The sequence below is a fragment of the Cryptomeria japonica genome, chromosome 4, assembly GCF_030272615.1.
Source record: "Cryptomeria japonica chromosome 4, Sugi_1.0, whole genome shotgun sequence".
Classification (NCBI taxonomy): domain Eukaryota; kingdom Viridiplantae; phylum Streptophyta; class Pinopsida; order Cupressales; family Cupressaceae; genus Cryptomeria; species Cryptomeria japonica.
Genome location: NC_081408.1, coordinates 243,692,379 through 243,705,388, shown reverse-complemented (window position 1 = coordinate 243,705,388; position 13,010 = coordinate 243,692,379). Strand labels below are relative to the sequence as shown.

The following is a 13,010-nucleotide window of genomic DNA, read 5'->3' as shown; positions in this document are numbered from 1 at the left end:
TATAAGTTAGACAACATCTTCATCATGCATACCACAATAGTTGCTATAACACAAGATGACTGTATTATGAAATGCAGATTGCTTGTATCCAATAATGATCTGATCCAATTCATTGATGTCCTTCCTTCAAATTTAGTTCCTCCTTATATAGGCTTCAATTGGTAATGGAGAGTTATGTCCCTTCCTACGGTACCCACCTTCTTAAGAGTGGTGTCTCTTCAAAAATGTCCTTTGTCCTTAACTAACAAATTGCTGCTGTTAACAAATGAGATCGCTGCCTTAAATGGAATCGCTCCTTAACCATAATAAGTAACACACATATGTGTGCCTTCAATTATTTTAAAAGGATCGCTGGATATACACCGGCCTATGCATCAATGCTGGGTCAGGTTGCTACCATTCAATGGAATAATACCATTATCTTCTCTTTGCTGTTTGCCTTGGTCGGATCTGGATCTCAGAAAATTGTGAAGTCTTAGAAATAAGACAATTTTCTGTGCATGGGTGTTCCTTGATTTACTTAAGGACGGTGCGAGTATTGGTGTAATGGTAGGGGCATGACAAAAAACATGATCCTTGTAAAATAAATGGGTTAATCCAACTTAACATAAAAAATTGATCATATAACAAAAAGTTTTTGGAGTTTCTTTTCAAATAGACAGAAGCAACAATGGTGTACATGCGGAGCAAAGTTCTCCTATAGCTGTTCCATTTTTATACATTTTATTCAAGCTCTTCCAAAATTATAACATGCTTTTGGAGTTCACATATCAAACTTATTCATGTTAAGACACAATCTCAAATAAAGAGATGCAGCAAAATGACTCTTAGCGTAAAGGATTCAAAATTAAAAACCTATCTTGAGTTTACACAGCTGTTAAGGATTCTCTTCGCAACGTAATAGTATGAAATCCTATGGTCATATCTCCATAGCTTCTAATCTGGAAACAAAAATAAGTTGCTCATTATTCCTTGATTCTCATTTACAAGCAAAGAGAAGTAAGCAATTTTATAGCATCAGTAATAGAAGTGGCCTAAAGAATTTAAGCATGACATTAATTTAGGATGAAAGGTAATCAACCCCATACAGTTATAGGAGAACAAAAAGAAGGCACAATTAGGTGAGTTCCCACGTATAAGTAATCAATAGGACCTACACACAATGACAGCAACATGATACATGAAGTTTTGGAGAGATTCCACCCAAAAATGCATCAGGGTACAGAGGTAAACCTTTAGCCAATAAGCACGCCAGCATCAGATAAACCCAAAAACAAATAATAGTTAAGGTCACACTTGAGATTTTAGGACCACAATTTTCACCTTTAGAAACTCCCAAAAGCCAAACGCAATGTGTAGCATCTAATACTTGTATCAATGGAAGGGCAAAGGCAAGATGAGATAATATAGATTACTAAGATACAAGTTATTGAATGAAAATATAGGAGTTCCACTGATGTTTTCACAAGCATGTGTGATGTTAATTGTGTTAGGACTCAATTTGATAGTGCAAACTTTTGCTTGAGTCCTATCTCCTTTATGCACTTAGACCTCATTTTGCCCACAGATATAACCAATCTGAAAAATCTAACCTCAAAACCCCAACTCCCCAACACCCCTTTTCACCTTTGCTTCCAAATTCCCAACTCCACTCCCAGGACCCAATCTCTAATGGCTCCTTCCCATTCCCAATTCCCCAATCTAACCCCCACTCCATTCCAATTCCCAATCCACAATCCATCTTCACTCTTGACCCCAATTCCTTCCCTGATCTTGACACCCAAGAGAACTCACACTCTAAAACCTAGTTTCAAGGCCCTCATAGACCCAAAAACCCACTGAAATCCAATTTCGACCTAAAAACCCCAACATGATGCACCATTTCACCCACCTCATCGTAGTGGCAAGACCTTTCAACAACCAAAATGAATTTTTGTGGTCCCTAGAGGATTTTTCTCACCGTTTTGTGAGCTCAACATGTGCCTTAACATGCCATAATCAATTTGCCATTGATGATGAGGATGATTTGCAAATCAAAGAAGTATCTCCCTGCATTCCATACAAGTACAACCAAATGTCCTAGGCCTCAATTTCTAGCATGATTCAAGGAGAAACAATGCCTGAAGGATATGAGCATCTACTACATAGTACCAATTAGAGGATTTTCGAGTTTAATGCCCTCTTGCATTGGTCACAAATTTTTGAGAGTTCCCAATACTTTGGCACCTTGAGCCCATGAGCTACAACCTGCATGGAAACTATAAATACAAGTTGGTTCCACAGTCAAAGGGTTGGTCATTGGTATGTTCAGCAAAGCACCACACTACCAGAATGATTTAGGTTTCAACTCATGCCGATCCAATTTATTTTGGGAGTAGCATACTTGATTCAATCTCAAGGAGGTTAAATTTTGTAAGTGTATGTAAAGAAGTGTCTCTATGATAATTTGTATAATTTCAGATGAATCTCTTAGTCATAGCTAGGACTCCTTCTTTGCCACATTTGCCGGCACAAGTGTAATACTATAATGTCCCCATTTTGACATACGATTTAACAATAAATATTAATAATAAAATTAAAAGAAGAAAAATTAAAATAATTAAAACTTAGTTAAGTTTAATGAATGGTCAAATGGCATGAAATGAAAAGTTGTGACCTCCTCAAACATGAGGTATAAAAGGGAGAAAAGAAATTCATTTGAAACAACAATTTTAATCTACAATCAGAAATGCAGATCTGAATTAAATAAGACAACAATGAGGAGACATAACCCTTTTAAAGGGATATCTCTTTCCAAAGAGATGTGTCTCCTCAATGAGATATGAGGGTATAAAAAGAGTAAGCAATTAATATAGAGAGGGGGCTATGGAGAAAAGGAAGAAAGAATGGAGCATAGGGACTAAGGAAGGATTAATGGAAGAAGAAAGGAATGAGCAGAAAATAAGTAAGTGACTTTTAAGGACAGAAATGATGAAAGGTTGTGACATTTTGAAGGGGTGGTAATTGTGAGAGGTTGTGACCCTTGCAAAGGTAAGGCATGATGAAGGGGTATGACTGTCCCTCACATTGGAAGTTATAAGGGGTAGAAGGTTTCATTTGAGAAGGAGAGTGGAAGGGGATTCCATTTTAGAGCAGACAAAAAGGGCAGAAAGGAGGATATGGGATGCCATCCTAAAATGCAGAATTCTGAGTATAAGTAGCAGACCATAAATATGCTATCAGCAGATTTGGAAAGGGGAGTATATGTAACCATCGAATGAAATCAGATTGAATGTTAGTAACTAAATGTACAGTCAATATACTTATGGGTTTGGGGTATGAGTTCTTTATGCACAGCATGATGAATGGTATCTGCTCATTAATGATTAATAATATGCTGTTGGTTATGAGTGTTTATAATATACATGACTGTCTATAATATATATCTGACTGTTTATGACTTCTTATAATAGAAGGCTGTATGTTCATTGTTTATGACTGTATATATATCACAGTGAACATTGATTAATATCTTGCTGTTGTTTATGTAAAATGTGTGCAAAATACTGGAACTCTTCACGTGTTCTGAATGTAACCAGCCATGGTAGAAAAATTGAGGAATTACAAGTAGGGGAATAGTGATGGGGTCATCTTCTAGGTACGCCACCTCATGGTATAAGACCGGGGAGTTCCATTGGGCCAAAGGGGTATAAAGGGTACTGCCTTTGGGCTTAGAAAGTATGGACTTCCAGGGCATGCTATTGTGAATGCTCCTCATGCTCTCTATCGTGGTGGATGAATGCATAAAGAATGTTCAATCATGGGAAGTAGGATAGAAGTGGCAAGACTGAAGGGAACGGTTATAGGACACCTCACTAGGTATACCACCTCATATGTATGGCATAGGCCACATCAGGCCAAGAGGGATGGTATATCCGCTCTTGGGCCTAGGGTAGAGGATCTCTAGGGCACCCAATAGAGTCACCTTATCCTAGCTTCCCAAAGATTGAATTTCCCCAATAAATTAGAGAAATCTTATGATTAAGGTTATATTCGTAACCCTAGTAGGAAAGTTTCTTGGAATTGTTATTTTAGGGCAAAAACTAGGGCATTTACAAAAAGGGACATTACAAATACTGAATTTGATGAATATTATAGCATTCTAATTTCTAATGCATTTCAAACCTTATAATGATATCTTCCATAATATACATGGATTTAAGCAGCAGCTCTATGATGGATTACTAAGCATGCCTTGTTATTGATATCACATATTTAGTGTATGTAAATGCATAGCTCATTATTTCTTATGGTTCAGTTTGCTTTTCCTTTGATATTATGTGACTCTATTGCCCATTGAATAGGCACCGGTCCTGATAACTAATGATTCAATCACACACCTTCAAACAAAACAAAATATATAACCAGTAGTATAGGGATTAGTTTTCATATTGGTACAATTCATGATTCACTGATTTAAACAAGGAAATATCAATTGTGGGCTTTATCATTTAAATCATTTTTTGAATCGTGTCCTTGCACCCTCATCTTGCATTTTCTACAATGATGACCGCATCAGCTATATATGAGGTCCTTTTACACAGTTGGTTAGCCTTTAACATTAGAATAATATTGTTTATAATTAATTAATGGTCAATTATCTATTATATTGTAAATATTTAGATTCTTTCTATTTACAATTGTTTCTTATTTAGAAGCATCGTCTTTGTAACTCTATAAGATCTTTTCGATCTTTGTAAATAATTCATTAAGTTTTTTACCAATTACTTGTTCGTAATATTTAACACAGTGATATTCCTTGGGATTAAACTTACTTTGAAGACAACTGCAAACTTCACACCTTGCAACACATTTCAGCATTTTCAATCCTATTTAAGAAATCTCTAGGAGCACCCTCTTAGCCCTAGTTGAGCCCCAAATGTGGGAGAGTTTATCCACTCTCGTTTGTTGGGCTTGAACCCTCTGTAGTCTGTTGATGAACCATTGTTTTACCTCATGAATGACAACCCTGGCCCTGAACGTGAAACTGTGTTCTAGGATTGTATACCAACGGTTTTGGGAACTAACAAACTGCATACAAGTGCAATGTCAAAAGTTATAAATCTAATAGGAATATATCTGCAGTAATTAAATGAAATAAAAGCAAGTAACAACAAACATTTTTACAATATTTGCCTTCAAGTTCATTATGTGATCAATTGAGCAAAACAAGCTTTGATGGAATGCAGCACATCAAGTTGACAATTAGAGGCATACACAAAACAACAAGCATGTCTTGGGTAAGATTCTCATTGTGGCTGCTAAGTTGTCACCTGTGCTCTATCATGTATATATGTTCCTTTGTTCAGTAATATAAGATGCCTGTTTCAAAAAAGAAAAGTTTTATTTCCAATGCCCAAGTACCCAGAATGCTCTAAGATATTGTCAATTTTGGGATTAATTCTAGCTCGGAAGATGCTTCCAACAATACTTGATCATGGTTTTACTAATCCTTGTGCCTCTAATTTGTCACTCTCAAAATGATGTTTCTTTTATTATACTAGTATTTTATCGTATTTTAAATAGGATTATTATCTTTTCTTTATCTTCTCCAAAATAATTTCATAACTTATCTTATCTTCTATTGGATTTTTGTTAGAATTGTTCTTATTTTATCCTCTTATTACCTTGCCTAGTTTTTTGAAGGATGTGAATTTATTATACACACTTGTAACAAGGTTTTAAAACAGAGTTTTTTTGAGAATCTATTCTACAGAATAATTATCAGAGACTAGCGTGGCCAAATGCAGCACTCACACTGCCTCGGAGGCTTTAGGACTGAGTTAGCATCTATGCATACTCAGGAAACTAAACTTTATCTGATGTACTTTCTGAAACAATGATAGTTAGATGTCCATTTTTCAGATATCTAAACATAATATTCAATTTTCAAAATTTTCTTTCACAATAATTTTCCAATTTCAGTCCTTACTTCAGCTAGCAAATTTGTTTTAAGTCGTATAAGTATATTCAGACCTAAGTTACCGGATTCTTCTAGTTTAGCTCGGGCCCGGGTACTGGTACTGTTTGGGTACTGATACTCTTCGGGTACTGGTACTGTTTGGGTTCTTCCTAGGTACGGCTCGGGTTCTTCCTGGGTATCTGGGTTCTCTATGGGTCCTTTTGTGAAGAACCCAGGAACCCACAAAGAACCTAGGAATCCAGGAAGTACCAAGGGCCGTAACCAAGCATAGTTTCATAAACTAAAACCTCAGTTTCACTCCCACAACTTTATGACAGCATTTTTTATCAGAATATGCCAGCAAGCAAGCAAGCAATTAAATATCATTTCAGTTGCATTTGCAAGCTACACATGTGAACACAGAGTTAGTAAAATTTATATCAGCAATACTGAGATTGATTTCAATTGATTTGCATTATACATGCGTAGCAGCTGTTTGCTTATGTTTTGTGAAATCACTTTCCTTGTGTTGTTAATGATTTGGCATTTTGTCAAATGTTTGAAAAATGAAATTGAACCAGCTTTTGCACTTGACACATCTAGTGGTAGTGGCAATCCAATTGATTGTGGTTCAAATGAAATTGAACCAAATATTGATATTGACCTTGACTCTTCTGATGAAGAACATGAATATTAAAATCAATTAAAATTTGAATTTTCATTGTGTAATGACATTTTGAAACTTGAGTATTTTCATTTTTGCAAATTATGAATGAGGTATAAAATTTATTTTTTTAATGATATTTATTGGCAATTATGGATTTGTGAGTATCACTCTTCTTGTAGTTATACAATATATATATATATATATCCGTACCCGTACCCAAGGGAAAAAAATTGCCGCACCCGCGAATCCATACCTGTACTCGTACCTGAATCAGTAACTTAGATTCAGACAGTTTTGCCAGCTAAAATAGTTTGGAATCATAACTCTGAAACAGACCTTTAAGCACCATCCATTGTCATGGAAGATGCACAACACAAGTGTCAGATCTGGGGTCTTTATAATATTATGTTTGTATTATATGTAGTTTGATGTTATTTTACATGCAAACCCAACGTCTATACGTAATAAGGGAACTTTTTAGATTCTCTGGTGTTTGTTTTACACGCCAGACCTTTGTCTAAGATTATTTCTCTAACATGTGAGGTCTTATGATATGAAGTTGTAATACCTTTTCCTGCTCCGGGGTATACATTTGCTTGCCTTTTCGTTCCCATCGCAAATAAGCTTGGACTTGTACAAGGTCTTCAGGAATTGATATTTGAGATATTTCCCCCTCACTCCTAGGCAAGTCAATGTGGAAGTTCTGTCCTTCAAATTTGAACCTGAAAATTTAATCAATGGAATGGATATTATCAGTTAACAACTTAAGAGTGTCACAACAGACAATTATTTTGGGAAACTTCAAAAAAACTCAAACTGGAAAACCAAAAATTTAAGCAAAACACTTACCAATTGTTTCTGGATTCATCATACAAAAGAAATTCAACTGAGGCTATGTTTGAGTCACGTATCTCAATTGTCAACAAAGATTTATCCCCAGACTGCAAATCATGAGAACCAAGAATGCATAATCTAATTTAAGGTCAGACACTGTTATCAATCAAGCCACAATGCCTGGAATGTGAGTAAAGTCAAGTCCTTAATCTAAATCCACCATACATGTACGTATGTGGCACTTTAAATTTACAGCAGAAGAAAACTTACCTTTGTGAAAGGAGTTCTCAAAGCTCTTTTTTTATAATTTGTTGTTCCACTGGGACAATATGATGGAAGTATCCAATTTCTGCTGATTAGAATATATTCCGTCAGAGCCTTAAAATCTAAAGAAATGGATAAAAGAATGAAAGTGAGATTAAAAAACTCCATGGACAAGCTCCCAGACAGAAGAAAACTTACTTCTCGCCACTCCTCACTGCACCCCAATGAAGAACTAAGCATGGGCTGCTATTTGTAACCTGCAAATTAATCTTTGCTGGAGATTCACCTGTAGACTTAATGATGTTCACCTGCAACAGGAGGCATAAATCATGGTATAACTATGTCTATACTGGATTCAAGTGTTGATCAATGCAGCTATCAAATGCCATTTTGAATACCTGCAGCTGAGACTGGTCATCAAGGTCAAATGTCTCAATAAGCTGCTGCAAAACAACAAGAAAAATACATAGATTAACAGTTAGAATCCCATCCTAATAAGTATAGACTGATTAGATTGAATCCTGGATGGCTCCAATCAAAGCACGTTCATGGTCAGGAACACCTCTGGAATAAATGTCACTTCTTAATGTACAATCAAAGCATGTTCATAGTCAGGAACACCTCTGGAATAAATGTCACTTCTTGATGTGACATGGACTATCTGCAATTCTACATAACTAAAGAGTAAAGTTGTCTAACAGACTAAAAATATAGAATCTAAGAATTTTATCAAATAGTATGCAATAATGCACATATACTGTGGTTTCAAATCCTAACGTCAAGTAAAACCCTTCATTACCATTAGGTCCATTACAGTACATGCAGAGTTTTTCAACATTAAAAATTAAAAAGTAACCATAATGGACATGAATATTCTTCCATCCTGCAATTTAAACCAAAGGAACCCTTGCTAGCTTCCAGCTTCTACCCCTAAACAGAAAGCTATCTTAATGGGAACCAAAACTCATTACCAGATTCAAACCCCATATAGCATGCATTGGCACCTTTATTGATTAAACTTAGACATTTGTATATAATGTGATACTATGTGTGTACTCTCCTCAGGCCTTGTACCTAAGCTCACGGATTGAAATCTATAGCATATAACATGTACAAAATCAATTAGAAACTGAAAGGATGATGATACCGAGGAGCAGGCAGATCTGTTAGTAACTTAGTACGATTGCCATGACCCAATCCAATATCCATGCAGGGTTCACTTGAAAGAAACTTTATTTTGCAAGTGGAATATGTTTTCAAAGAAAAATTTATGTCAAAGGAGTACTTGCTACATTCCAGCTTCTAACACATAACAGAAAGTTACCTTAATGAAAACCGCGGAAAAGGAAACTCATGAATGGATTGAGGCCACTATATAGCATGTCTTGACACCTTTTGCAGTTGATTTTAAGAGCTAAAATGGCAACACAATTGTTGAGATCAAGCTATTTATACATGACACGATACTGTGAATGCACACCACTTAGGCATTCTACCTAGTCTCGTCAATTAAAATTTTTAACATCAGCTTTTAAAATCAATGGGAAACTGAAAGGATGATCATACCTCAGTAGAAGCTGGATCTGTTGCTAAGATTGCACGAGGCCCAGTCCAAGTTCCACGCAAGGTTCCTTTGAAAGAAATTTTGTTTGCTAAATGTAGACTGTTGTCAAACAATTTAATGCTAAGAAGAGGCTTTGAGGACCGATGAACTGATGGATTTGAAGAATCTTTAGAAATACCATTCATAACATGTCCTGTAGAAGAACCAAGATATGCAGATGGTAGCCTGCTTATTGCTGGCTGAAGCAAACCATTTCCAAGCATTTTGACTTTCTCCTTCTTCCTATGTCAGAACAAGCTCTTAATTGTTCAAGCCTCAAAGCCTTATTTTACACCAAAACTCTGAACAAGATCATGAACACAAAGCAAAGAAAAATTAAAACATGATCAGAAAAGGAAATATACAGACATATATCATAAAAGGAAAAAAGTCTCTCGATCAGTTAAACAATCAGAGAGAGAACTGAATAAAGTCTGTGCCATCGCAAAATGAAACCAAACCAGCTGATTAATATATCTTTCCTATTGCTGCTATAAAAGTCAGATTCAATCAAGCCTAAAACCACACCTGCATTTTGAATTACTAATCAGCCAGAAAAGAAAGGTGGATATAACTGAAGGAAAGGCCAACTTTAACAATTGCCATTGCAAAGCTTGATGGCTGTAAGTCATTACTTTTGAATCATTATAGTGGCCATCTATGCTGGTATTTGAAGACATCACTGGGCAGATTGAGTCAATTAAGGAGATTGCTTTTTATTATTTGTCAACCCAAGTTGGAGCTAGGGGTATTTTCTAGGAAAATAAGTTAAAAGCTGCTCCTGCCAGGTGTCAGATTGACCTGCTGGGTTCTTCGCAATTATATACATAATAGAAGAGGTGTTTTTCAAACAGAAATTTTTATTTCGAAACCATGAGATGCATAAATTCAAATCCTACTGAATAGAAATCAATTAAACAGAGTATGCCAAAAAACGGAATAAGTTCAAGGAACCACACAATTTTAGAAGTTCAGCTATCACGATGAATCTATTTCAATATTGACTTCTTACTTTGTTTGGTGATATTCGACATTTTTTTTCTTAATTTCCTTCAGATTGTATGTTATTTACAAAAAAGTGGCAATGGAATCTGAGTTGAATCTCTGTTTCGAATGGCAAGTATTTTTTTCGAAAAAAAATGTCAAAACTAGCAATTATTAGCCACTAAAATAATCCCTGCTTCAAACATAGCAAAACGTGAGCAAGATGAATCATTAGAATGGCATGCCTATAAAGATACATGACATAATTATAAATGAAGCAAATGGGACTTTCAGCAAATCTAGCATCCAAAAATCTCAACATGCTCAGAAAATTTATGGAAAAGGTTTTATACCTCAGTAACCAATTTCACTCATTTGGGGCCAAATGAACCAAAATAAAATTACAAGAAAATAGAAGACCAAATTCAATTTACCTCTCAGGACAAACTGAAAAGGCTGTAATATTCGGTAGCCAGAAATGAATGTCAGACCATTATGCTGACATTTGAAAGCCCAAACACTAGTATTTATCGATCCAGAAAGAGAGCAAGATTACAAAAAATGCTATTAAACTCGCAGAAGCTTGACATGGCAGGACTACTAATTGTGTTGCCTTGAATTCCTAGCACCAAAAGAATCTCAACGTGTTCAAAATTTAAAACGAAAATTGTATACCACGGATCTAACAACTCAAAATTGAACCACCCACACTCCTTTACAGTCAGATGATTCAAGAAGGATAAATTTATGTTTATACCCTTGCAAAGGGAAAGCTAGTAAGAGTTGGTAACCAGAGATGGTTTTCAAATCATATGCTGATACTTTGAGGCAAAAAGATTAAATTAACGTGAATTACAGTATTACCAAAAGCTCATAACACTATGCTCTTCGGGATAAATAATGCAAACTTACGTAAATTGGCCTCAAAACTGACAGAAGGTTACATGGCACACTGCAAAGTATGCAGCATTGGATGAAATTCCTCGACATAGCATATTTTCAATAAACCTACCACCAATTTTATCATCTATTAATGAATATATTACAAAATTTAAATTTGTAGAACATATTCAATCATTAATCAGTCATGTAGTGGCATTCACCATGCCAGCTTGAGGAGGAGACCATGATCATTGATCATCATCCGATGTACCCGCCAAATGACTCAGAAACAAGGAGATCGGCACATTATTTTAGCTTGATTAGAAACTGGCAAAAATGATTTCTTGATTTTTAAAAACAAATTTTAAAATGAAAAAAGTCATATTTGGTGAAGAACCAATAGAAAAATCGTTGAAAATTTTTACTTACTTATAAAATTGGAGGACTTATACAACTTAATAATAAATGCAATGAAAGAGTCTCAATTCAGCAAAGCATAGCACCCAAAAACGTGCACAGGATGAGAAACTGATAACAAATGATATACACGACAGGTATAAGGCTGCAAAAACAAATTCAGTATCGAAAGAACAGAACAAATAAAAATATAAGTAAATTATAAACAGATTTCAAGTTGACTAAATTGCCAAACAAAAAAAACAGTGAAATTTGAAAGCATAAACAATTTTCAAAGTACAAAGTTGCCCAAATCGCTTTGTAACTCACAAAAATTTGATGACTGACTACAAACCATATTAAGTTGGGCAAAAACCACTGAAAATTGGCTTATATTGAGTGAATACATCGACTTAAAAGCATATCATGAGGCATAGATCGGAAACTTTAAAGTTGCAGAACTTACCTCTTATATGTATGTATATATTCAATGTGTATACCACCACTTAACAAACCCTCCACGACAGACCTTGTTTCATTGCTTCGCATTCATTCATTCAAAGTTATACGCCTGCAAAATGTCACCGTGGAGACACTGAAAGAAGTATCTCCCCTTGCCCAATGTGGCTACGACACGTGGAAGTTTTCCACTGTTCAGTTCCGACCTCTGCGATGAAAAGTGGACGGAGATCGGATGGTGAGAATTGCAGCACATGTCCCTGTAAAATATCAAACAGTGTGCCCTATGTGAGGTGTAGCGCGGGGTCACGTGAATCGAGACTTTTGCACTTTCCACCTTCCTACATGTTATTTTTCTAACCTTTTTCTAATTAGAAAATGTTATAATTTATGGTTTTTGAAATAGAGAGATATTCAGATATTTTATTAATGAAGATAAGAGAATTAAAAAACAAATAATTTAGGAATTTGTGTCTACATCAAAAAGACCAAAAGGAGGGGACCTTACGTAAAGATTTTTTGGATTTTCATATAAGGTGGAGGAAAATTGTATGATATTTTATTTTTTTATTGAAAAAGGAGAGGTAAGTATTGTGAATTATAAAATAGAAGCCATTAAATTTAAAGTATTTTTTTAATGAGGGAATTTGGTAAGTTAGTCTAGTAAAGATCGGGCTTAAAGAGAATCGATCTCAGTTCTATATGAATGAACTCAAAGTCTTTAATCAATTATGTCACTCATTTAAGTTTAAAGTAAAGTATTATTGACATATCTATTTTTACAAGAATGTAGGTAAAGTACACATCATATTTGTTATTTATTTTACTTAAAAATTTAACTGATTGTATGATGGAAATAGACACAACTTAGAGTGAGTGGGAGTTGACAGGTGGAAGTGAAGATAAAATAATATAAAATAAAAAATAATAATAAATTTGTCAAATTAATTATTGACCACATTTTTGCATCCATGCATGAT

General features: G+C 35.1%; 1 protein-coding gene across 6 annotated transcripts in view; it reads right to left on the bottom strand.

Annotated features, from left to right (window-relative positions):
- Positions 1 to 12,188, bottom strand: part of LOC131065519 (alpha-glucan water dikinase, chloroplastic) — a 96,234-nt gene extending 84,046 nt beyond the window's left edge. The window contains exons 1-7 of one of the 6 annotated variants that reach the window (XM_058000031.2): positions 12,038 to 12,188; positions 9,273 to 9,611; positions 8,105 to 8,149; positions 7,905 to 8,014; positions 7,713 to 7,794; positions 7,458 to 7,549; positions 7,177 to 7,330 (exon numbers count right to left, since the gene is read on the bottom strand). In XM_058000031.2, coding sequence (XP_057856014.1) covers positions 7,177 to 7,330; positions 7,458 to 7,549; positions 7,713 to 7,794; positions 7,905 to 8,014; positions 8,105 to 8,149; positions 9,273 to 9,533 — 744 coding nt within the window. In that variant the 5' untranslated portion in view covers positions 9,534 to 9,611; positions 12,038 to 12,188. Of the gene's footprint in view, positions 1 to 7,176; positions 7,331 to 7,457; positions 7,550 to 7,712; positions 7,795 to 7,904; positions 8,015 to 8,104; positions 8,150 to 9,030; positions 9,121 to 9,272; positions 9,612 to 10,727; positions 11,157 to 12,037 lie in introns of those variants that run through there. The other 5 variants (XM_058000033.2, XM_058000034.2, XM_058000035.2 and 2 more) reach the window with 5 other exon arrangements.
- Between the last annotated feature and the right edge of the window lie 822 nt (positions 12,189 to 13,010).